At 43.8% G+C, this 27,710-nt stretch overlaps 1 protein-coding gene across 1 annotated transcript in view; it reads right to left on the bottom strand.

Moving 5' to 3' along the window:
* The window catches only part of LOC122815006 (F-box only protein 47-like), a 1,240,869-nt gene that overhangs the window by 854,500 nt on the left and 358,659 nt on the right, over positions 1–27,710 (bottom strand). Inside the window, exon 3 of the mRNA XM_044087259.1 lies at positions 25,781–25,960. Coding sequence (XP_043943194.1) covers positions 25,781–25,960 — 180 coding nt within the window. The remainder of the gene's footprint in view (positions 1–25,780; positions 25,961–27,710) is intronic.

Below are 27,710 nucleotides of genomic sequence, written 5' to 3'. Positions count from 1 at the left end.
TAAGATAGAAAAAGGTGGTAGAAAAGGACTAAATAAGTAAAAAAAAATCATTTTAGTTAGCCAACGAGCCATTAAGACACAACCTCGAAACTTTTATGGCAAATGAGATCTGGGGAATTGCCGTGAGGCACCATGGGATAGAGGCTAGCCTCGAGCCAGTAAAAGCTTTCGAGCTTTAGTATCAGCCGAGTCGGAGCCGAATATCAGTTCCAAACCCAACCAGCAAGAATTACGGTGAGATAGGACTACACAACATCATACAATACAGTACAATAGATCAGCATGATTAGTACTATAAAACAGAAGCAATACAGTTGAAAATTTAAAATCAGAGTACAGTATTATAGTACAATATCAAGAATAAAGTGGATTACACAATTAGAATATAACAAGTTAGTCTATAACAAGTTATGATAGCTAAGTTACTTATATGAGTAGCTTAGTCTGAGTAAATAACATTTATGAAGTTATAAGCTTGAATATATGTGATAGGTATGTCCTGTTATCCCTCATCTAGGTCTTTGGGATCAGTATCAAATAAGTCCACTAGGTTTAGTAAGCAAGATCTACCCATGACAAAACCAAACTGGGTCGGGTTCACCTATGTCCCTGTGGATAAGGTCCATGCTGATTCCTTCCCTAGCCTTGCAGATAAGGCTTTTTTAGGCATATGAGCCAAAAGTTTTAGTTCTGCATGTTACCAGATTGGTATGAATTGCATACCATACAACATTTGATATTAATTTCTGAATTGTAGATGATATATATGTGTGGAAAAAGTACTGAGATACCAGGGTTGCAGACCTTGTGGGAGGCAACACATGACTCTATTTTAAATATATGACATACTGTTAGATAGGGTCTTCCGTTTATGTTTCCACATGTAATTTCATGTCGCAGAGAGAAAATGAACAGTAAACAGCAGTAATACATAATAAGAAGTTATATACCTACCATAACGTTCCATGTTAGTTGTCTTCTTCTCGCCTTCTTTCTTGCTGGATGGGTTCGCAGCTGATCCTCGGCTCTGACTCGGCAATCTACTAAAGCTCGAGAGCTATTTACTGGCTCGAGGCCTTCCCTATATCCCACAATGCTAGGCGTCAGATCCCCAGATCTCGTTTGGCAGAGCTAACACCAAGGAAAGATTCAAGGACACCTGTCCAACCACAAGGAAAACTATAGTACAAAGACAGCTGAGGACACAATGTACATCAGAGTTGTCCAGAGGAAGAAGGCCCCAAAAGGGGACTCTTCTCGGTCTGTCCAGGCTGGGGGGATGGAGGGTGGGACGCAAGAAAGAAGGCGAGAAGAAGACAACTAACATGGAACATTATGGTAGGTACATAACTTCTTAATGTTAAGTTGTCTATCTCGCCTTCATTCTTGCTGGATGGGACAGCATCCCTAGCACCTTAGTCCTGGGAGGCTCATCCGAACAGACTCTTGAGCACAGTGGAACCAAACTCAACTCTATTCCTAGAGGCCACATCCAACTTATAATGAGAAATGAATGTATGAGGAGTGGCCCAAGTGGCTGCGGCACAAATAGATTCCATTGGTAGTCTTGCTTGAAAGGCTACTGACGTAGCTAACGCTCTGGTGGAATGACCTTTAGGTTTAGCAGGGAATTGTTTATGTCTGAGTTGATAAATCAAGGTAATAATAGAGGACAACCACCTGGATAAGGTTACTTTGGAAACTGGCCATCCTTGTTTGCCCTCAGCATAGGATAAGAAAAGTTGGTCTGATTTTGTTATTTGCTTAGTCCTGTCCAAGTAGAAACGCAATTACCTGTGAACATCCAAGCAGTGCAAATTTTGTTCGGCTTTGTTCGAATAGTTAGGAAAAAAATACAGGCAGATCAATAGTCTGATTCAGATTTGTTTCAGAGGGTATCTTGGGTAAAAATGAAGGATTAGGCCTAAGTGAAACTCTGTCCTTATGAAACACAAGATAAGGAGGACGAATACAGAGGGCTTGAAGTTCCAAAACTCTCCTAGCTGATGTGATGGCTACCAAAAAGAGAATCTTCCAGGAGAGCAATTTTAAGGAACAGGAAGCCGCTGGTTCAAAGGGGGTGAGAATCAAGGAAGCCAATATCAAGTTTAAGTCCCACGGGGGTGGGGGATCTCTGACCGGGGGCCTAAGCAACAAAGTTCCTTTAAGAAAAGCCTTGCAAAGTTTGTGGGACATGATGCTGGTTTCTAACAGGCTAGCATGGAAATTTTCAATAGCAGCTAATTGGACCCTAATGGTGGCAGAGGAGGAACCAGCTTGAAAGAGCTCTGCTAAAAAATCTAAAACATGATGGACAGGGGCTGTAAAAGGGTCAATATTCCTAGCCTCTGCCCAGAAGGAGAAACATTTCCACTTACTAGCATAAGTCTTCCTGGTGGCAGATTTGTGCGAAGAAAGGATGATTTCACGCACCGGCTGAGAAATTAGCGGAAGCCTGGCTAAAGTTGGAAAAGGAGCAACCAAGCTGTAAGGTTGAGAGACTGAAGGGACTGGTGCAGCCCGCCCGACTGATGGACCAAGAGGTCTGGCACTGGGTCCAGATTCCACAGCTGCTCCAGCAGGTGTCGATGCAGGAACGGGAACCAAATTTGTCGAGGCCAGTAAGGGGCAATGAGGATCATCCTGGATCCCGAAGCGGCTGCTTTCTGAATTAGCTTGGGAATTTGGGGAAAAGGTGGAAATGCATACAGAAGACCCCGGGGCCAATCGTGAACTAGAGAGTCTCTGGGGGAGTGGCCGGGAAGGGGAAGAGAGTGAATAAGTCGTCGCACTTGCTGTTGAGAGGGGTTGCAAAAAGGTCGCAGCAAGGTTGACCCCATCTGAGGAAGATTTTGTCCGCTACTGATTGATTGAGAGACCACTCGTGAGGCATAAGAATAGGTCTGCTTAGCCTGTCCGCTATGATGTTGGACCTCCTGGGGATGTGCGTTGCTATCAGAAACCGTTGAGAGGAGAACGCCCACTGCCAGAGTCTGAGTGCTTCTCGACATAAGGGATAGGACTTGGTTCCACCCTGCTTGTTGATGTACCACACTATAGACATATTGTCTGTCTGAATTGCAATAGTCCCGGTGGGTAGAGAGTCCTGAAGAGCTTGCAACGCCAAAAGCACTGCTCTCATCTCCAAGACATGTATGTGCAGATCGTACTCTAGAGGTTGCCAGGTGCCTTGGACAGTCCTGCCCTGAAAATGCCCCCCCCCCACCTGATCAGGGAGGCATCTGTGGTCACTGTGGCAACAGGAGGAGGAAGAACACATGGTCTGCCCTGGAGTATCAGAGGGGAGACCATCCACCAAGCCAGGTGGTCTTTGCATGATTGAGTGATTATTATCTTGTGAGACATTGGAAGCTGTTGAAAGGACCATTGAGTAAAAAGCATCCACTGAAGAAGCCGCATGTGAAAACGAGCCAGGGGAACTAGTATGATTGCTACTGCCATGAGGCCCAAGGTCTTTAGTACAACTCTGGCCTGAATCCTGTTGCACTGTAGTAAGACTTGCACATGTCGGCGGATTTCTGAAACTCTGTCGAGAGAAAGCCTTGCAGACAGATCTTTTGAATTTAAGATTGCGCCTATAAAGATAATAGACTGAGAAGGCGACAATGCAGACTTTTCGAAATTTATTGATATACCTAGCTCGGAGCAAGTTTGGATGGTATAATCCCTGGCTCGCAGTAGCTGATGCCTGGTGGGAGCAGTGAGGAGCCAGTCATCGAGATATGGAAACACCTGGAATCCTTGCTGTCTCAGTGAGCCGCAACCACTGCCATGCATTTGGTGAACACCTTGGGGGCTGTGGTGAGACCAAAGGGCAGGGCCCTGAATTGATAGTGAATGGCTCCCAGCTGGAAGTGGAGAAACCTTCTGGAGTGCCTGTTCATTTTGATATGGTAGTACGCATCCTGAAGGTCTATGGAGCACATCCAATTGTCCTGACCCAAAAAGGGTAGAATGGACTGAAACGTGACCATGCGGAACTTTGTTCTTTGAACAGACTTGTTTAGCCTGCTGAGATCCAAAATGACTCTCCAGTCCCCTGTCTTTTTTGGCACCAAAAAGAACTTGGAGTAGATTCTGGATCCTTGCTGGTCTGCTGGGACTGGCTGGATGGCCCGTTTGTCTAGCAGTTTTGAAATTTCTAGCACTGCCTGTTCCCTTAGACTAGGTGAAACATCTGGAAGGGACTTGGTTGTTTGTACCGGGGTTTGGACAAAGGGAATCTTGTAACCCTCGGATATGATAGACCGTACCCATTTGTCTTGTGTGAGGAGTTGCCAGGCTTCTGGGTACAGTGACAATCTTCCCCCAACTGCCTCCGAAGGTGGACAGTCGGGCAGCCCCTCAGGGGTGCTGAAAGGGTTTGTCAGAGAACGATTCTCTGCTACCCTGATTTTGCGGGCCCCCTCTGCCCCTCGGGCGGCGTCTGTTATTGTTCTCTCCCCTGCCCCTGGAGGGAAACTCGCCACGTGTGTCAGGCACGACTCCCTGGGGTTTCTGAAACCACATTTTTCCACTCTTCTGACCCTTGGGGTATGGTCTAGAGGGAGTGGAAAAACGGACTCTCACGGCAGAGAGAGTCTTGCCTTCCTGCTCACACCTGGTAAGGGTATCTTTCACCTGTGGTCCAAACAGAGCCGAACCATCAAAGGGGGTATTGGTGAAGGATGCCTTAAAGGCATCAGCAAAGTTGCATAACCGCATCCAGGCATGTCTTCTCAAAGCCACGCCTGTATCTGCGGCCCTACTCGCCCCATAGGCTGCATAAGAAATGAGCCGCATGGAGGAGTTGACGATAGAATTAAGGGTCGCCAACTGGGAGTTAATCTTATCTTGAGCCCCCGCATCCGATGGATCCTGAAGGGTATCACCCAGTTCCTTGAGAAGATCCCTTTGGAGACGGAAGAAATGGCACAGATAATTCAGCGACCGCAAAGAGAAGGTCGCTGAGGAAAACACCCACTTTCCGTACCTGTCCATTGTCCTAGATTCTTTATTAGGTGGATGGACAGGCACCGAAGGGTCAGCCAACTCCTTCTTTGTGGCTGCTGCAACCACCATGGCATCAACAGGGACACCCTTTGTCAAACATTGCTTGTTGGGTGGGGCTGTAATAAATTCAGTGGGCCTACGGGGAGTTGGTTCCACTGTGTCTGGGGCTGACCACGCCTTTCGAGCCACCACTTCCATTAGTGGGTCGAAAGGTGGAGACACCCAGGAGGTGGAAGGGCGAGAACCAAACGTGTCCAGGTAGACCAACTCATCCACCGAAGGGTTAAGGGCAGTCCAGTTCCCCCTCTGCTTAAGGATTTCTAGGATGTCTGAAAAGGAGACATCCTCAGTGGGGGATCTTGGGGACCCTTCCGAATCCTCCAAGTCAGTATTAGACGTGACTGACTCGGGGGAGTCGACATGTTTCCTCTTACATTTTCTCTTCCGGGGGGGGCTCCTCCGAAGGATCGAGGGAGGCCTCGGAAGAGGAAGATATGCCCAATGGGGTGACCTGGAGCGTTTGCTCTCCACGCTTGGGGTCAGGAGGGTGGACAGAGACCGATGCAGGCACCATGGGGGCAGGAGCCGAAGGGGCTGATCGAGGGGCCGACTCAGGGGTCAGCACACTCCTCATGACCTCGAAGGCGCCCCTGTCAGGCAGAGCAGAAGGTCCCACTCCGAGGAGATGAGAACCCCTGTCAACACGGACAGGGACGGCTCCGAGGCCTATGTCGGGGCCGAGCTCACCTGCGCTGATGCTCCGAGAGGGAGAACGGGGTCGGACAAGGGTCCAATGCCACTCGCCCCCTCGGAGCCGACGAGGGAGTCTCAGTGCCCAGATCCCTCCAAGGACAGAACCAAGGAAGAGATCGGAGCTGACGAAGGAGCCGAAAGGTGTGGTATCGATTCCGACGTTACCAAGATTCGAGCCCCAACCAGCTCTGGCTCCGAACACAAGGAGGGAGTCGGAGGAGGAAATGCTGTAGATACCGGGACAGCCACAGTCTTTTGAGATGGGTTGGTTAACATTATGGCCAGGGCCTACGACTTAAGGAGTCTGCTGACCACTCTCTCTAGGTCATGATCAGATAGCCTGGAAGACCGAGATGAGTGGGACCTATGGCTTTTCTCAGATTGAAGTAATGGTGACCTCGGAGCCGAGCAAACCGATTCTAGTGAAGGGGGACCTAGAACATTTTCGGCTCAAAGATGGTTCCGACAGTAAAGTCGGATCCGACTGAGGTCTAGAGGTGTTGGCTCCAGCCGGAGCCAACGAGGAGGCAGGTGCTCCACCAGGCGACGGCTCTGAACTGGGAGCTGACGGCTTGGCGGGCTTAGAGGATTTACTCGACGAAAGCTTGGTCGGGGATCCTTCTGGCTTAAGTAAGCCTCTCAGGATGAGCTTGTTCCTACGCTCCTGCAGGACTCTCGGGCTGAAGGCATGACAGACCGAGCAGGAGTCCTGCAGGTGTAGGGGGCCCAAGCAATAAACGCAAGAAGTGTGACCGTCTGTCAGAGACATCTTCTGACAGCACGAGTCACACTTCTTAAAACCTGAAACTTTGGTATCCTTAGACGTGATGGATACCAAAGAAAAAAGTCCCTAGTGCTTAAACACACAGAACAACACACACGCACTAGTTAAGCTAACAATATTAAAACAACTACACGGTTAACTATATATAAATATATATACAAACTACAAGTCTACAAACTGTAATAAAGTAAAAGAGCTAACATTACCCTATTAATACAAGGAAAGGGATTAGCCACTGAGAAAAAAAGGGGGGGGGAGGGAAGAAACTCTCTAACTAAAATGAGTTTCTAAGAGGGAATATTAGGGAGTAAACAGAGACTAACCAGAAAGCTATAAATATAAGGTTATCGAGAAAAAAATAGAAGTTATGTTCTTACCATAACGTTCCATGTTAGTTGTCTTCTTCTCGCCTTCTTCTTGCTGGATGGGTTCGGAGCCGACCTCGCCCGACTCGCCACTCTAAAAGCTCGAGAGTTGGTTCCACCGGCTCGAGGCTCCCCTTATATCCCACAATGCTAGGCGAGAGTTACCTCAGATCTCGTTTGTAAGCTAACCCCAGCTTATAATAGTAACAGAATAACTCTAAACAGAGTCCACCTCTAACAACAGGGAGAAAGAAGGGTGACCTACATCCTGATCCAGGAAATATGCACAACAGCATATGCCTAAGAAAAGAGGTGGTAGAAAGAGAGGTCACAATCACAACTCCTCTAGGTCTGTCCAGGCCAGGGGGAAGGAGGGTGGGACGCAAGAAGAAGGCGAGAAGAAGACAACTAACATGGAACGTTATGGTAAGAACATAACTTCTATATGTTAAGTTGTCTATCTCGCCTTCATTCTTGCTGGATGGGACCGTCCCTAGCACCTTGTCCCGGGTGGCCTAACGGAACAGACTCCTGAGAACAGTGGAACCAAAGTTAGCTCTATGCCTAGAAACTAAATCCAACTTATAATGAGAAATGAAAGTGTGAGGAGTAGCCCAAGTAGCCGCTGCACAAATGGTGTCAATAGGCAGTCTGTCTTGGAAGGCTATGGAAGTAGCCAAAGCTCTGGTGGAATGGGCCTTAGGTTTGTTAGGCAGCCTTTGGTGTCTAATTTCATAAACAAGGGAAATCAGAGATGTTAGCCATCTAGATAATGATACCTTTGAAACTGAAAGTCCCTTTCTGCCTTCTGCATAGGAGACAAACAGCTGGTCAGACTTTCTGAATTGTTTTGTTCTATCCAAATAGTACCTTAACTGACGATGAACATCTAGCCAGTGTAATTTTTGTTCAGACCTATTGGAATATTCTGGAAAAAACACAGGAGGTCAATGCTTTGATTTAGATTAGACGTCGAGGCTACCTTAGGCAAAAGGACGGATTGGTTCGTAACGATACCCTGTCCTTATGGAACAATAGATAAGGAGGTCGACAACTGAGTGCTTGAAGTTCTGAAACTCTTCTAGCTGAAGTAATAGTTACCAGAAAGAGTTTTCCATGATAGCAATTTTAAGGAACAGGAGGCTGCAGGTTCGAAATGGGGAAGAATCAAAGAAGTAAGAACTAAATTTAGGTCCCAAGGAGAAGGAGGATTTCTTATAGGAGGTCTGAGAAGAAAAACTCCTTTCAAAAAGGCTTTGCAAAGCTTGTGGGACATTAAGGCAGACTCAGAAATACCCACATGAAAGTTAGAAATAGCTGCCAATTGAACTTTAAGAGTAGAAGGAGATGAACCTGCATGGAAGAGTTCAGCTAGAAAATCAAGGACTATTTGGATGGAAGCAGTGAAAGGATCTATGTCCCTTCCTTGAGCCCAATATGTGAAGCGTTTCCACTTACTCAAATAAATCTTCCGAGTGGAAGATTTATGGGAAGCTATCAAAATATCTCGAACAGAGTGAGATAATTGAGGAAGCCTGGCTAAGGTTGGAACTGGAGGAACCAAGCAGTGAGGTTCAGAGAGGGGAGGGAGCGATGAAACTGACCCAACTGATGGATCAAAAGATCTGAAACTAGGTCCAGATGCCAAGGTCGCTCCAATAGAAATTGATGTAGAAAGGGGAACCACACCTGTCAAGGCCAGTAAGGAGCAATGAGGATCAATGAGGCCTTCTGAGCGATAGCTTTCTGTATCACTTGAGATATTAGTGGGAAGGGAGGAAATGCATACAGAAGTCCCCGGGGCCAAACTTGGACTAGAGCGTCTCTGCTGGGCTGGCCTGGTAAAGGGAATAGAGTGAAATAATCTCTGCACTTGCTGTTTTGGGGAGTAGCAAAAAGATCGCAGCAAGGCTGACCCCACTTGAGAAAAATTTCTCTCACAACAGAGTCTTTCAGAGACCACTCGTGAGGCATGAGGATAGCTCTGCTCAACTTGTCCATGATTTGATTGGACTTCCGGGATGTGCGTTGCTATCAGAAACCGCTGAGAAGAAATCGCCCATTGCCACAATCTGAGTGCTTCTCGACACAGGGGGTAGGACCTGGTTCCACCTTGTTTGTTGATATACCACACTACAGACATGTTGTCTGTCTGGATTGCAATCGTTCCCAAGGGAAGAGAGTCTTGAAGGGCTTGCAACGCTAAAAGCACTGCTCTCATCTCCAGAACATTTATGTGCAAGTGGCATTCGTCTGGTTGCCATGTGCCCTGGACCGTCCTGCCCTGATAATGCCCCCACCCGATCAGGAGGCGTCCGTTGTCAGAGTAGCAACCGGAGGGGAGGAACAAAGGGTCTTCCCAATAAGAGCTGAGGGAAGACATCCACCACATGAGATGATTTCTGCGTCTGCGTGATCATAATGGTGTGGGACATTGGAAGTTGCTGGTATGACCATTGTGTAAAGAGCATCCATTGAAGGATTCTCATGTGGAATCTGGCTAATGGAAGCAGAGGTATGGCTGCTGCCATAATTCCCAACACTTTCAGAACTAACCTGGCTTTGATTCTGTTGTTGTTGAAAAGGAGTGAGACCAGTTTGTGTATGTCTGTTATTCTCTGATCTGTTAGCCTCGCAGACATGTCTACTGTGTCTAGATTTGCGCCTATGAAGGTAATAGTACGACAAGGCGACAAAACAGACTTTTCGCAATTTATTGAAATGCCTAACTTTTGACAAATGCGAAAGGTGTAATCTCTGGCCATCAGAAGGAGATGCTTGGTGGGAGCTGTGAGGAGCCAGTCGTCCAAATATGGAAACACCTGGAATCCTTGTCGTCTCAGGTGAGAAGCTACCACTGCCATGCATTTGGTAAACACCCGGGGGGGCAGTGGTGAGACCAAAGGGCAGGGCCCTGAATTGAAAATGACTGGTTCCCAGCCTGAAGCGGAGGAATCTTCTGGAGCGTCTGTTCATTTTTATGTGATAGTACGCATCCTGAAGGTCTATAGAGCACATCCAGTTTCCTTTTCCCAATAGGGGAAGGATGGACTGCAGCGTGACCATCCGAAATCTTGTTTTCTTGACTGATCTGTTCAAGATACTGAGATCCAAAATTGGTCTCCAGTCCCGTTTTCTTTGGAACTAAAAAGAACCTTGAGTAGATTCCGGATCCTTGCTGGTCTGCTGGAACTGGCTGAATTGCTCTTTTTGCAAGCAGCTTTGAAATTTCCAAAACCGCTAGATCCCTTTGAGCGGGTGGAACATCTGGAAGGGATTTTTTTGATTGGTTTGGAATGCGAAGAAAGGGAATAGAATAGCCTTCGAAATGACGGACTGTACCCATTTGTCTTGAGTCAGGGATAGCCAGGCTTCTGGGTACAGTGACAATCTTCCCCCGACTGCCTCCGAAGGTGGGCAGTCGGGCAACACCTCAGGGATGCTGAAAAGGCTTATCAGAGAAAGCTTCTCGATTGCCCTGGTTCTGCAGAGCCCCCCTGCCTCGAGGGCGTCTACCATTGTTATTCCGCCTCTGCCTCTGGCGGGGAACCGACTCTGTGCGTCAGGCGAAGTCCCTTGAGATTGTTTACGGAACCACATTTTCCCACTTTTCTGGCCTTTGGGGTAAGGCCTAGAAGGAGTAGAAAAACGGACTCCGACGGCAGAAAGAGTCTTGCCATCAGTCTCGCACCTAGTCAAGGTTTCTTTCACTTGAGGACCAAAGAGAGATGATCCATCAAATGGGGAATTAGTGAAAGACGTCTTGAAGGGGTCTGCAAAATTGCATAGCCGCATCCAGGCATGCCTACGTAAGGCCACACCTGTCCCTGCGGCCCTGCTCGCTCCATCAGCCGCATAAGAAAGGAGGCGCATGGAGGAGTTGGCTATGGAGTTAAGGGTACCCAGCTGAGTGTTCATCTTATCTTGAAAACCCGCAGCTGTAGGGTCCTTCAACATGTCACTCGCTTCTTTAATCAAGTCCCTTTGAAGACGAGTAAAATGGCACAGGTAGTTCAGCGAACGCATAGCAAATGTCGCTGACGAGAACATCCGCTTCCTGTACCTGTCCATGGACCTAGATTCCTTGTTAGGTGGATGGACAGGTACTGAAGGATCAGCTAGTTCCTTCTTAGTGGCAGCAGCCACCACCATAGCATCCACAGAAACTCCTTTTGTCAAGAACTGTTTGTCTGCTGGTGCCGTTATGAATTTTGAGGGTCTCCTGGGAGTGGGGTCCACTGAATCAGGAGCCGTCCATGCCTTTTTAGCTACCACCTGCATGAGGGGGGTCAAAGGGGGGAGACACCCAGGAGGTGGAGGGACGAGAGCCAAACGCCTCAAGGTACACAGATTCATCCTCCGAAGGGTTGAGGGCTGGCCAATTTCCCCTCTGTTTGAGGATTTCTAGAATGTCTGCAAGAGACATCTTCAGAAGGGGAACGGGGGGAACCCTCGGAATCCTCTAAATCTGTGTCAGATGTGATGGACTCAGGTGAGTCAATGTGTTTCCTCTTACACTTCCTCTTCCAAGGGGGCTCTTCTGCCAAATCAGGAGAGGCCTCGGAAGAGGATGAGATCCCACAGGGGTTCCTGAGGAGCTGGCTCTCTGCGGTCCGGGATGAGGGAGTGAGTCGACTTGACCTGAGGCACCGTGAGGGAGGGGCGACGGAGCCGACTGTGGAGTAGAGCCAGGCTCTAACACACTCCGCATGACCTCGACGCACCCCTGTCAGGCAGAGCCAGAGGTCCCCACTCCGAAGCTGAGAACCTCCTCGGCACCGACAGTGATGGCTCCGAGGCGATGTCGGAGCCGAACTCACCAGCCGGCTCCGAGAGGAAGAGCGGGTCGGACAAGGGTCCGATGCCACTCACCCCCTCGGAGCCGACGAGGGAAGTCCGGCGCCGAGATTCTTCAAAAGAAGAAATCGGAGCCGACGACGGAGCCGAAGACATCTGTATCGGCTCCGACGCTACCACAGTCTCGGTTCAGCGCCCGGCTCCGAGCTCAACGGAGTCGGAGGAGGAACATATTGATGGACAGGGGCAGGCATCGACTGATGAGTCGGGCTCTGAAGCATTTGGGCCAGTGCCTCGGACTTAAGAAGTCGACTCACTACCCTCTGAAGGTCATGATCCGACAGCCTCGATGACCTAGAGGAGTGAGATTTATGGCTCCGTTCAGACAGCAGAGGAGATGCTGGAGCCGAATGAACGGAGCCAAAGGATGGTGACCTAGATCTCTTCCTAGATGTCGGCTCCGAAGGTCTGGTCGGAGCCGACAAGGGATTTTATCTCGGCTCCAGCCGGAGCCGAGGGACCCACAGAAGCTGTAGACTCATCGGCTCCAGCCGGAGCCGATGCAGACGTAGGTTTAGAAGCCTTAGGTCTCGGCTCAGTAGCTGGAGCCGAGGACCTAGAAGCCTTGGAGGGCTTCCCAGAGACAGAAAGGGAATCCTCAGGTTTAAGTAGACCCCTTAGGATCAACTTGTTCTTTCTTTCCTGCAGGACCCTGGGACTGAAGCCGTGGCATACAGCACAGGAGTCCTGCAGGTGCAAATGCCCCAGGCAGTAGACACAAGAAGTGTGACCGTCTGTCAGAGACATTTTCTGACAGCACGCATCACACTTCTTGAAGCCTGAGACCTTTGTGTCTTTAGACATCCTAAAACAAGAAAGTGTAACCACACACACTCAGTCAGACACACTGATTACACTTATCTTATTTTAAAACTCAAAAATAAAACAATTAACTAAAAGTTTTAATTAAGAGCAACACACACACACCACTAGGGAATGGGGGAAGGCCAGAAGGCCCGAGGGAGAACTTTTAAGTTCTTGTGGGAAAGAAACGGGATTTTATGAAAAACAGGGGTAGAAATCCACTAAACTAAGGGAAAAGTAGTTAAACTTAAAAATATAGGGGTTTAAGTATTCTAACTTTACTGAAAATACACTTACCAACAAGCCGGTAGAAAACCAACACCTCGATCGCTGTAGCGGCAAACGAGATCTGAGGTAACTCTCGCCTAGCATTGTGGGATATAAGGGGAGCCTCGAGCCGGTGGAACCAACTCTCGAGCTTTTAGAGTGGCCGAGTCGGAGCCGAGGTCGGCTCCGAACCCATCCAGCAAGAATGAAGGCGAGATAGACAACTTAACATCTAAAGTTAACTTTTAATATATATATATATATAAGAAGAAAAGATTAATACGACCTGGAGCCAAGTAAATTGTAACCTTGTAGCTGAAGCGGCAAATGAGATCTGGGGATCTGATGCCTAGCATTGTGGGATATAGGGAGGGCCTCGAGCCAGTAAATAGCTCTCGAGCTTTAGTAGATTGCTGAGTCGGAGCCGAGGATTATCTCTGAAACCATCCAGCAAGAATGAAGAAGAGATAGACAACTTAATATTAATGTTTTCTTTTCCATAGCAAGGCGAGTAGCAGGTTTGTGTGACAGTTGGCAAGGTGTTTGCACATGCGAGATACACATTTTCAATACTTGCCATGTTTACATGTAGTTAAGTAGTGCACAAACATGAGCCACATTGCGAAAAGTCTGAGAGTTAGTACTGAGTCTATGAAACACACCTGCTGCTTGACTGACTCTGTGGTAGAGGGTGTAAATGTTTTGAAATTGAAACTTAACTTAGGACACATTTTTTTGAGCCCAGATGATACTGGGTTTGAATCCAGGTTTATCTAATACTTTTTAAATACTTTAAAATAAACATTGATAATGCAGTGACATGAATTCTTTACAATACAAGTGTTGCTGTGTGTTAGCATAGCACAGCAGGGTTAAGCAGCATTGCATGGAGATAACCTCAGCATTTTGCCACCACTCACCGTCACTGTGCATTGGTGCTCAATGAGCACCTCCGTACAAATGCAGAGTCCATAAAGTGAAGGGATCCATTGCTTTTTCTGCTACTTATGTGTGTTGTGTGTGATTCTATTTTATGACCAGATTAAAGGTGTTAAAATGGGGTAGATAGGAAAGTGGTGAAATGGGAAGTAAGCAGGGTGAAGAACAAAGGGAAAGCAGTACAGAAATGTGCAGGAGGCAGGTAGGAAAGAACCATAGCTAACCATTTCTTTAACAGTGTAAATTGAAAATATGTGCAGAATATTAACTGAATTTGGACTGTCACCTCCACATATCGGGGTGACCACAACACAATCATGTTGTATAGCCAATTGCACCGATTCAAGTGTGTAGAAAATACATGTGTGAAATGGAGAGCTACGTATGGGACATTTTTTTTGGGGGGGGGACAGGTGCCCATTTTTTTTTTATTTCAGTAAGGCAGGAATGTTGAGGAAGAGACATAGGTATGTCTGGGTCAAGTAAGTTGGGTAGGTGAGGAAGCAATTGCAAACATACAAGAAAAACATGAAAAGAGACATGAATATAATGGACACAAAAGGTTGGGGGACACCATGATTGAGGTGAGGGTGGGGACAACACAGACTCATGCCTGTCAAGCTTGAAGACAGTGAAAACTGAGTCCTCACCCACTGGACTGTCATCACTGTCACCTTACTCTGTTGGTGGCTGGAGAGCTTGACATCTCCTCTTCCTCCCATGAACCATGAGGAACAGTAGCCTCTCCATCTGTCATAGGTGTACACCAATGGTGCATTGCACAATCCTTTGCAACACCCCTGGCAATTCTCTGTGGGTGATGATATCACCACCTCCACCACTGCTCCCGGAGGGTACCACTACATCAGCTTTCTGAGCAGGACTACCTGACGGTGCAGGTAGTGCAGGGGCAGCAGAGGCTGTGCTGCCAGGTTGGATCCCAGATGTGCTGGGCATCTGTGCTGGAGCCCGTGGAGCAGGGGCAGGCTGATCCACTGGGGCTGGCTTACCCCGTTGTGTTGTGGAGCATTTAGTGATTTGGTACAGACAGATGAAATGAAGAAATTTTGATGACACATAATAGAAAATAAAAAAGAGAGATAAGGGTTGGAGTGAGAGAAAAAAAGAGATAAAATTAATACCATCATATGTAACATACAATGCATTAATACAATTATATAACTATTTTCTCTGAAGTATTTAATTTATGTATACACCTTAACAGATACAAACTATACTACAGATTGCTGAAAGTAATTCTTGAAATGTGCATATACTGCACATATATGTGTTCCAGTTACACAGATTACAGTTTACAGCAGGGTATTTGTGCCATTGGCATAGAGGTTTTAATTTAATGTAAATATTATTAAAGAAATAACAGTATTGTATAGTTGTGAATTGTGGTATTTGAACCCACAACCTCTGATTACAGTCTAATATTGGACTCACAATTGGTTTGTGCTACAGACTAATGCATGCATACTTGCATTTACAGTGAGATATCCATGCTCAATTTGATGCAACTCTATAAAATACCAAAACAGCTATATTTAGCTTTTAATGCTACAATAACACTTCTCTTCTGCTGCATACATATCACTTGCTTCCCTCAGTGTCTTCAATTGAGAAATGTGAGCTTGCACACTAAACCCTCAATCTCTGGCAGCTGGGGAAAGAACAAAAAAGAACAGAAGAGTATTATGCATACCAGCCTTGCCTATATTAAGTTTTCTAAGTCTTACAAGTATTCTCTTAATTTCATACTGTCAAGACTGTATTTTTGCTTACAAGTCAGGGACAAAAAAAAATACTGCCTTGTCATAAATCAAAAAAAAAAAAAAGTAGCCATTTGTCAATGCACAGCTCACACCAAGCAATAGGATAGGACTTCAAAAGGTAATGCGAGAGCTGATACAGCTGCAAAACAAGCAGCCACAGAAGTATTTCTTTTAAATGAAAAACTACAACCCTCTGAGATTTTAGACTTAAAAATGTTAAAAACAATGCAGACACTCACTACGCAAGCTAAAAAACAAAGATGGGTAAAATGAGGAGCAATTATCGAAAAGGGGCTGTACATCTCTAAAGAAGGGAAACCAATACTACCATCTAATTTGTTTAGATATGCAGCTTTGTTGAGCCATGGACAGTGCCATGTCTCATCAGGGGGGATGGCACAGCTGGTGAACCAGGCATTCACAACGTACGGATTTACAAACTACTCTAAAAAATTCTGTTTGACGTGTCAAATTTGCAACAAACATGAACAAGGGGCGTTAAAGCCCAAGCAAGGGAGTTTCCCTACACCACCATATCCATTTCATACTATCTGTATGGATTTCATAAAATTAAACAAATGTAAAAATAAGAAGTATTGTCTTGTCATTGTATATATGTTTTCCAGATGGGTGGAAGCCTTTCCAACCAAAAATCCAGATGCAGCCACGGTGGCAAAAGTACTTGTCAAAGAAATCATCCCTAGATTCGGCATTCCGGAAAGGATCTACAGTGACAATGGTACACACTTTGTAAACCAAACCATACAGCAGTTAAGTAAGCATTTTGGTATTTCTTTAAAAAATCATTGTGCATACCATCCATAATCTGCAGGGCTAGTTAAAAGTCACAATGGTATATTAAAAAAACAAATTGAGAAAGTTAATAGCTGAGACAGGAAAAAATTGGCTGTATTGTTTGCCCTGGCGCTGTTGAGCATGAGAACTGTTCTGACTGCAAAAGGATTGCCTCCTTTTGAAAAACTATTTGGAAGGGCTTATTATACACCCCAGTGGAAACTTCTCATGTCCTCAGACCAGGAAGCTGATTTTACACTAGCTGAATATATAAAAAAAGTCATGAATTCTAAACATCTGTTGCAGTCAAATTCTGTTTCAAATAAAAAGCAAACCGAGACATCAGAGGTGGCAGTGACACCCGGGGACTGGGTGGAGATAAAAGTCATAAAAAAGAAAAATTGGTCGTCACCAAGGTGGGAAGGTCCATACCAGGTGCTTCTTTCGACACCCACTGCAGTCAAGATAGCAGAGCGAGCTTCGTGGATCCACCTGATGCACTGCAAACTAGTTAAAAACTTTAAACTAAACAAAAATCTTACCTCTCCATCAGGGCCCTCAGCACAAAGTCTGGCTACAAAGGGGGGGGGGGGGTCAGATCAATAGGACTGATCCATCTCAACCCCAGTAAAAAAAACATCGGTGCTGAAGGTCCTATTAGGCCAAAGAGTAAGAACACATGTCTGAAATAAAGATGACAGGATCCAGTAAGATACAAATGTACCTATTCGGAAGAGTCGGAAAAAACAGGAATGCAAAACAACCATTTCCTCAGAAGTATTGCATAATCATTCTGTTGACTGTACTAGTGACAATAATCTTTTTGTTGTGGCCATTCCTTTTCCCGGCCACACAAACTGAACTAAATAAGCATGGAGAGTTGCACGTAGAGTGGCACCCAAACTTCAACACTTACCAGGCAATCAAATATGTGTATGCTGAGACCTTCAATGTTTCGAATTGCTAGATTTGCACAGCTTTGCCAACAACATACAGGGGGTTATTGTTAACTTCAGTGCCCCTAGGAGCCAACAAGACCTGGGAAAACGTAGTCTATGATACATCAGATGTCACATCACAAAATAAAGTAGCATTGCACCTGTCTGTTCGACAGAAGGGGACTGTGTGTTTTTACAAAAATGATACAGTTCAGGTGGGTTGGAGCAATTGCAATGTGAATGTGAATGTTCCCTATAAATGCTACAATAAAACTGGCAACACAGGTTCCTATTGCAACACAAGCTATAATTCATTTTTTAAACTAATGCATAGGACAACTGATGAAGTAAAACATAATGCTGACCTCTATAAACAACTGATTATAGTTGACAAAAAATGTTTCATCCAGAGCCAGGACATAGTAAAGTTACTACCAAGGTAGAAGATTGCTACTTTGTATGTGGTAGGAAAGCATATAAGTGGATAACTAAAAATTGGTCCAGCAGTTGTTATTTGGGGTACCTGGTTCCGGCCATATGACACACAGCAGTTTTACCTCAGGGAAAAATTCGGAATGTTCGACAAAAAATCAAAAAGCCTGTCAACCCAGTGGGGCAAATCAATGAGGGCTGAAAAAACATCATGCTGTGAGCCTAAGAAAAAATGAACTGTCACATATGGACTTTGGTGATACCATCATCTCGTGGGCAGGTGTACTGCCAGCATATGGAGCAACAAAATCAATCTGGGAACTAAAAAAACTGTCTAAACTTCTCAAAATAATGAGCAATGCAACCTTTTCTGCTCTAGAATTGGTGACTGACAAACTGACTGCCATGAGAACTGTAGTGCTTCAAAACCGCATGGCTCTTGACTTCACCCTAGCAGTGAGAGGAGGTACTTGCGCTTTAATCCAGGAGGAGTGCTGTTCGTATATTCCTGACCACAAACACGAAATAAACAATCACCTTAAGGTTAAGTGGTTACCTAAAAATTTATTCTGTTCACACTGCATGAATCTGCACAGCTGTTAGAAACTTAACAAGAAGCATTTGATTTCTGCTAATGTCAGCAAATAACAAGAAGTGTTTCATTTCTACTAGTGTCATGAGACTTAACAAAGAGTTATTGATTTTCTGCTTATGCCATGAGAAAGTACACAGCTGTTAGAAGCTTTGATAAGGAGCACAATGAATGCTTGAAGGTATAAACCGTAGTCAGCATTACTTGTACCTAAGCTAGAAATGTACCTTGAATATAGGCAAAATGTAACACATATATTAGAACTGAACAATTGAAGAATTGAAAGTTTGTGGTGGGCTAAAATAAGCCCCAAGGCCAGGTTGTTTTTCTCAGATGTTTTGTAAATCAGCAGTTATTCTCAACTAGTCAGCAATTAGTCTAGTATCATTTTCTGTAGAACAATACAGAAAGCTGTGTCTAACTATGTCAGAAATAGAAGTAACATTTCTGTGTAACATGGAAAGAACTGTATAAAAATGCCATACTAATTATTAATGTCCAGACAAACCATTCTGTCAGCGTGCTTTGTCTCCTTGCTGCAAGTTAATAAAGGGTACCTTGCTTGAACCTTACATGAATTGGTCTTTCAAGTTTTTTCCTTTGACACATACTAACACAGTTGTGGGAATATCCTCAGACTCAAATTCCTCCAATGGTTGACAATATCCCTTTTTCTTCTGTGTAGGTCATTAAAATGATGCCTACATTGCTCGCCAGTGCACAGAATACCAGTTGCATTGGATCAGCCATATCTACCAGCAGAACTAGAGCAATGGAGACTGCTGCTTTCCTGCCAGTTCCAGTTATCACATTTACTGGTAGTGAACAAACTCAAGCAAAGCATTTGTGCGATGTTAAGCAGAGAGCAGCAGTTCCAAGCAGGGAGGAATTTAATACTTGTAACAGGTTAATCTGACAGATGGCCTTAGTTTGAAGGGTGTCTATTGATGTAACCTGGAAATACATATATACTGGAAACTGGAAGTTAACTGCTAGGTGAGTTAGGTTTGCAGACATGTACTGGGGGCATAAATGTAATGACCTGACACATTTGTTTTACCTTTCTACATTGAGAAAATTGATTTTTGTTCTGTGGGATTCAAACCTTGGCATAAGGGACAAAAATTTTATTCCACAGCATTGATTTTCCATCTTTACTACAGAAGAAGTGCTGCTCAGACCTAGTCAGAAATCATACATAAATACAGGTGACAGTATGAGCTGTTACACACATATGTGTGTGACCTGATAAGGTTATTGGACATAGATCCAGTTGTGTATGTGTCGTAGGTAATTGTGAAAACCATGCAAGTCCAGATAGCAGAATTATAGTTACAGAACTACAGTACTCAGTATATCCTCAGTCATACATCTTAAAATACAATAATGGTGTCTCATCTCTCATACATATAATTCATATCAGCTCCACTATCTAAAGTGTTATAAGTGACAGTGAATATAATGGGAAGTGGAACAACTGTAAAAGTGTATGGAATATCCTGTATTAGAATCCAGAATCATGTGTATGGCAGTCCTACATTGACACATGTTGCCACAAGAATTTTGAAATAGCACTTGACTATTTTTTAGTTCATTGCTACAAACTGCATTGTCACAACAGTAACAAACAAGGTTGCACACCCTTTAGTAGAACCCAGGACCATCTGTACTCCAGTCCCACACTTACACCTGCTGCCACAGGACTAATTACATGACATTCTCTAATTTACTAATTATTCTTAAGGACTCGTGTGGTAACCACCATGCAACGCCACTTAGCAGGTTTGCACGGTGCCCAACAGAATTAATTGAATGCATATGGCTTTTAATATTGGCTGTTTGGGTCCTGTCTCCATGTGTTCTGTCTGTTCCTGGGTGGTCCAGTTTGCACACTGCAGCACTTCGCGCAAATGAGATAAGCACAGCAAATCCTGACATTCATTTCCCTCCATTTCTTGTGATTGCGCTAAGCAGTGCATCATGCAAACACCCCCCCCCAAAAAAAATAATAATAATAAAAAAAAACAACCAGAAAGAATTTAAAAAAGGACAAGTAGTTGAAATGTGGAAAAGCAATGTGTGACATATTCACTAGAAATTATTAGTTCACATGAGATATTTCTACATATATCTGGATTTAAACTTTCACTCCAATGAACTTTCAGAACACAGGAAGGGTGCCTTATCCCTCTTTGCCACATAAACAGCTTTGCAGCAAGGAACTGAAATCATTCTGCATACAACCAACTGAACATCATATACAGTAATATGAACCTATACCAACTATTTGTACATTTATTATTTTTGGATGTAGTGGACTAAGTGATCACACAAACAGTTATGACTATTACTTGCAAATATAGAGCTATGCCTTACCTTTCTGTGTTTGTTGGTCATGCTTCTGTTATCTGACCTGTAATCTGAGACATGCGGTCTGTAAGCCATTCTATATCATTGGCCTTAAAATGTGTGAGGATATTAAATGGAAATAATATCATATGCAGTTGCCAACAAATGAAGGGGAGGTTGGATATTAATGAACAGAACCAGTGAACTGTGTGCTGCTTACTTACATTTCCAACCTTGACAAAATTACATTCTAACACTTTGTAAGTCTAACCTGATCCACCCAATGGATGAAGGGCAACCTGCAGTTCTGTTGTGTTTTCCTTCTCCTAACCAGTAATCATTCACAGTTGCAATCCATTAAAAAGAGACACTGAGGGAGTGGATGCACTATGTTTACATATGGTTTCAGTGTTACTTGCTTATTCAAACCAGGGTAGAAATCCGCTTGTAGGCTTGAGTGGATTATCCGCCTACAAGCAGATTTCTACCCTGGTTTGAATAAGCAGGTAACATTGAAACCCATATTAAGGAAGAAGCAACAACAAATTCATTAAAAACAAGGATTAGGAGATTTTTCTTGTATAAACTGAAGTTCTTTTTTTGTGATGCTATGTGTTTTTGATTTTATGGAATACTGCTTTAAGAACTTTTTTTAAATTCATGACTTGACAATTTAATTGTTAATGTCTGACAGGTTAGGGCTGTGTCATGTGGCTTGAGTTTATTGGTATATAGGATGTTAGTTCTTATTATGAATTTTATGAACACTGAATAAGGACTTATTGTCTGAAAGCTTTGATATTTTATTAAAAACTTGTACAACATGGTGAAGCTTGCTTTTTCTTTTTTACTTTGTTGTTTATTATCACAGGTGATTCTGACAGTGGAAGTGTGGGACTTCTACCACCTGATGTCAATGTATCAGCAGACTCTGATGATGATGGTGGCCAAACAGAGGTTGAATCTGACACTGAGGTTGGCATAAAGCCATCCCCTGCAATTCCATCTGACACAGGCAGTAGGCCTACTCCCACCCATTTCAGTGAGCCTTCAGATGCTGGACAGGTGGAGGGCAAGGCAATCGATCAGGGAAGTGTGGTTACTTGTGACTACCGTGCCTGTTGACTCTGGCCATAGTCAAAGTGTGAGCGAGGTGCCATGTAGGAGGGTTGTGAGGGGTGCTCGGAGGAGGCCTTCTGTCCATCCTCCACCTGATCCAGGTGTCCCTTCCTGTGCCACTCAACATATGTTTAGGGCTGTCATGGAGGCATAGACATCTTCCCATAGGTGCTCCAGAGAAATACTTAGAGTTGTAGCTGTGGCACAGGCTGACATGTGTGACTGCCTCCACCATGTTGCCTGCTGCTGATTCAATGGATCTGATGAATGACATGTTGGAATAAGGGGTGTTTATGATGGAGCAAGCAATGCCTGTGATGGAATGTCTGGTGGGAGGGGAATGGCATCCTCATGGGTGTACGTTAGCCACATTATCTGCTGTTAGCCAATGTGGCCATGCCTGATCATGCTCCCATAGCAGCGGTACTTCCACTGCTCCATCAGCAGGTGAGTTGTCCACACCCATACAAGGCAGGCTATGAGGTTGTAGAGCTGGGTGTCCTTGTGAAGGGAGCTTATCCAGCAGATATCAGTCATGTTCAGGTAGCAGCAATGCATCTGACCGTGGGTGTGGACATATCAGTGCAACTCCTGGCAGAGCCAGTTCTCATGGTCAGGGATGACAACAATGAACTGCCACTTCTACCATGCACAGCTCACACCTGTTTGACATACCAAGATATAGAGCTTGGCCGTATTCATACAGATACTCACACACCAATTTCACTTGGAGGACCCCTACAGATACACACACACAACAGTTACGTGGTTCAGTTGTGCAGCTTAGATCTCATTTAGTCTCACTGGCCATTTGTTGGTTTATCTAAAAATCTGCCTGCTTCTCTTTCTTACTCACACACACTCACTGACCTTTTATGTCAGCCTAGGCTTCCTGGCCCCCTACACAACATCCTGTGCAAGTGATGATAACTGTGCCATATCCCTGTTTTGTATCTTTTGGATTCAGGGATACATAAGCTTTGTTTATGATGCTCAGGGTGCATAGCTGACTTAGTACTTAGTATATCTGCATTTGTGATGTTGAACTGGTAATGGTAACTTTGACTTATATTGGTCTTAGAAAGTTAGACAGTTGATAACATCAACTTTCCCAACTTTATTGTGAATGATCTTGTGAAGTCTGAAACTGCAATGTGCATCATTTTCTAACTTCTCTCTTTAATGATTTTTCAGTACAAAAGTATGGTGCAAAACTGATGGCATGCAGTGACCATCACTACTTTTGATAGTATGACTGTGTGAATCTTTGATGCCTGAAGCTTACTACTTAATAATGGACACAAATAAGTCAAATAAGTCTCTGCTGCCACATGTTAAGGTAATTTCTGTACACATCTCCCACCTTTTACTTGCTTACACTACCAAATAACAAAATGCAAGGATATGCCACTCATTCATATTATTACACAATACACTCCAGGTTCAACACTTACCTTGTAAATCCAGCAGTTGCAACAGTTTTAGTTCAAGACTGATTCTGTCTGATGCAAGCAGCACATAGCCAATACAAGGGGAGGTAAAGGTTGTGAGCATTGGCTGCCATCAATGTTACTATAAATATGTGCATGGGAAGAATGTTTTAGGCCATTAGGTGGTGAGTGAGTGTGCTATGTGTTGTCTCTTAGCCAATGCAAGGGAATATTGAGACTGCCTACATATATCTTCATCCACAGCAGATTCTGGTCCCCCCTCTGACTCCTGATCTGTGTGTGGCTGTGGTGACCTTGGCATTGGTGATGGAATGTGTGCTCCTTCCCCTTGTTGATCCTACTGAAACTGTTTTCTCAGGGTGATGTTGTGCAGTATGGCACATACTGTGAATGTTTTAGTACATGTCCATGGCTTGAACTGTAGGGCTCCCCCAGATATATCTAAGAAATGGAACTATGATTTCAGCAGCCCAAACAGACCCTGTATGATATTTCTGGTTTGAGTGTTTGCCTCATTGTGGCATTCTTCAGTGGGTGTGTGTGCATTTCTGATGGGTGTCATCAGCCACGGTTCCAGTGCATAACCTGCATCCCCCAGTAAATAACCCTGTGGGATATCCCTCCTAGCAAACATCTGATACAGTTGAGAGGTGTGCCAGATATGTGAGTCATGGTAACTGCCAGGGTTGCCAGCACGCATGTTCAAGATGATCCCCTTGGCATTACACACCACTTGGGAGTTAATAGAGTGAAAGTCCTTTCTATTAATGTAGAGCCTTCCCTGTTCCCCAGGTGGTCCCTTAATTTCTATATATGTGCAGTTTATGGCACCCAGTACTTCAGGGTAGTGTGCTTCAGGGAAGAACTCCTGTATATTTCTGGCCCTATCCTCTGGAGTACAGGGACAATATATGTGGTCACTGGCATGCTGGAGCATAGCATTCTGGAATTGATGGATGATCCTGGATGCTGATGCCTGTGACACTCCCAGCATGACATCTGCAGGTCTCTGAAAGGTAAGATTCTAAGTGGTACACATACCTTTGTCTCCACTGGGATGGGTTCCCCTCAGTTTGCCCTGGGTCTGAGTTGACGACGACAGAGGTTGCAGAGTTCCTGTAGTGTGTCTCTATCCACCCTGTAGCACTCTACAATTTCCACATCATGTAGGTTGTGATAAGTTACCCGGGGTCTGAAAACTCTTCTCCTTCTTGGCCTTGGTCTATCAGCAGCAGCTGCAGCATCAACTTCAGTCTGTTGCACATACACATGAATTAAAGCAACAGCAGCCCCTAACATTGTTTCTGTATAGACTCCTTTCTATCCTTTATTCCAACTACACAGTTGCTTTATACCTTGTTGAATAGCTCCTCTATCTTGGAGTGGTTGATTAGCATACATTTCAGCTGCTTATGCTGTAATTAACATGCCACAATGTTTACCTTGTTTGTGCAGAAGTGCATGCCGCTTATGGAATCCAAAACATTGCACTACCATGTGTGCGTCATTGATGGAAACAGACTGTGTAGGCTTTATTGAATCTGGCTGCATGTTTTAATTTCTGTTGTAATGCATTTCACAATACTGTTTTGCACCAAAAATGATGTAGTTTGTCATCCTTATCTATTTTACTGCCAGTGAAACTCAAAAATTGAAAGTATGAGTTTTTTTTTTAGTTAGAATTAAATATGCATTACAAATTCACCATAAGTTGAATGTAATGATTTTTAAAGGGAATATACTTACAATGTAGTTGTAGAATTTCTTGCAAACTTATGTCCTTGTTAACATCCAGATAATACGCTGACCAAATTGTTGAATAATGGTAAATATTATTTTATCTAAATTTTTATAACATCATATAAGAGTTTGAAGTGGCTTTTTAGATAATGCCATTAACAGTGTTTGAAAAATGCAGTCTTTATGTAAATACTGTATGCAGTTTTATCTGTTTTGATTTTTTTTTTTCATTTTTTCCATGTGTAAAGTGTTTTGTGCTTACTTGCAATTTAAAATTCTTCTAATAATAGGTTGTTAAAAACAGCCTGTACATTCACACTAAATCTTTGAAATTGTTCTATTTTCTGGTCATTTTGCTCTACAGTAATCCATCTCAGAAGGCAAAACTGGCCTCATAGCAAGATGAACCACTGTGGCTCAAAGAGGCAGAAAATTATGGAAGACAGACTTCAATTTTTTTTCTCTAACAAGCAGCAGCTTTAAATTTAAATAGGTATGGTTGGAGAAAAACAGTCTCCACAGGAGGAAAGTGGAGTCAGTCTTATGTGATTTTTGGATACAGACAGCTGAAGAATGTCAGATTTTTGATGAATATATACACAATTTGACGAAGATCACAGACTTCTGTGACAGACTTTTTCTAGTGGTATGTAAGTGTACAAAAATTGTTTTTGTGAGTTTAATTTCTAACATTATTATGTATTTTGCAATAATGATGCAAAATGACTACATTCAGTTATCATGTGGCATATGCATACCATTCCCCTGTACACTACATTACATTAAAAATAATCTATTTACCACCATCTGCAGAAGACATTGGCCCAAAGATGATGTACAAAAGCCTAGCCTGGTTTACAATTGGCCATGGCTTAAGAATCCGGGACAGCCAGAATGCTGCATCACTCTTATTCTCCCAGTGATCCAATAAAACGTTTCGGCAGAACAACCTAACTCGCAATTCCAGTCTCCATGCTGCTCCTACAAAAAAAAAACATGAAAGGTAAAAAAGGTAAGTAAAGAGACTGGCACAAAGAAAATAAGTCCAATGAACTGGTGAAACAGATGTTACCCCCCCCCCCCCCCAAATGCAGACTGGAACGTTCAGATAGCTGGGGTGAGAACCTGAGAAATATATAGAGAAAAGTTATGACACATTTAAATAACCCACAACTACCACCATAATAAATGCATCTGCCACCTTTACTCAATAAAAGTTTTACAAGTATACCCCAAAGTAAAATTTGTTGAATTAAAATGGATCTCTCTAATAACTGCTTTTTACTGATAATGTTATTTTATAAATGTTAGTGATACACTTCTTTTACAGATAATGGTGCTTTATAAATGTTAGTGATACACTTCTTTTACAGATAATGGTGCTTTATATGTTTTAATGATACAATTATTCTGTACAGATCTGTACAATATCACAGCTGATTATATACCCCATAGTAGTTCTGTATGAGATTCAACCTTTTTTAAAAAAATATATATATATGTATATATATATATATATATATACACACACATATATATATATATATATATATATATATATATATATATATATATATATATATCAGATAAAGTCAAAAAGTCCATGGAATTCCTTTTACCTACTCTCTCCACTCTTCCCACCACAAACTTGAAGATACAGAGAAGCAAATAGGTAAGAATCTCCCAAACCAGTGGATGAAAACAAAGCTCACAAAGTTCTACTATGGCACATGAGGCAGAGGATATTTTTATAGTCATCTTTTACAATTTGCATCACTTCTCTGTCCTCCGTCTCCTGATGTCCAACTTACTTTCTTCCCACTACTATTTGTATAACACTAATTTATCGCATGAAACTTGATGTGCTGCAGATACTTTAATTTATTTTCACTAACTGATATCCCTTACAACAATGTCTCCCTTGATAGCACAAATGACATAGCTGGAAGGCTGAAAAGGGAAATGGAGGAAAGGTGGGGAAGTGTAGACAGTAGTGGCATGCAGACAAAACAGTATGAAAAATTAATGGTACATGTATACACTACACAGTAAAAGCAGCAGACAGTAGCTGAACACAGGCAAACAGAGGGCGAACAAATTGTGATGGAAAGGCATAGACATGAACAAATTGTGATGGAAAGGCATAGACACTGCACAAAAGGTGGGTTGTAGCGAGTTAACTGGGAAAAAGAAGTTATGTACCTACCATAATGTTCCATGTTAGTTGTCTTCTTCTCGCCTTCTTTCTTGCTGGTTGGGTTCGGAGCCGATCCTCGGCTCCGACTCGGCCATCTTCAAAAGCTCGAGAGCTGCTTACTGGCTCGAGGCCCCCCTATATCCCATGATGCCTGGCACTAGATACCCAGATCTCATTTGGTAAGTCTAACTGCAGACATAATAATAAATGAATGCTATCCTAGAATGCATAATTCCTACTAGGGAGACTACTAAGCAGAAGGAAATAGCCAGAGAAGACTCAGCCAGTGCAAAAACAAGAGGAACTCTTCTCGGCCCACTAGGATAAGGGGATGGAGGGTGGGACGCAAGAAAGAAGGCGAGAAGAAGACAACTAACATGGAACGTTATGGTAGGTACATAACTTCTTTATGTTAAGTTGTCTATCTCGCCTTCTTTCTTGCTGGTTGGGACAGCATCCCTAGCACCTAAAATCCTGGGTGGCTCATCGGAAAAGACTCTTCAGAACAGTGGAACCAAAATCAGCTCTGCACCT

Source organism: Protopterus annectens, chromosome 11.part0, assembly GCF_019279795.1.
Source record: "Protopterus annectens isolate FY-2018-M chromosome 11.part0, PAN1.0, whole genome shotgun sequence".
NCBI lineage: Eukaryota > Metazoa > Chordata > Ceratodontiformes > Protopteridae > Protopterus > Protopterus annectens.
Note: the sequence above shows the minus strand (reverse complement) of the source record. Positions and strands in the feature narration are given on the sequence as shown.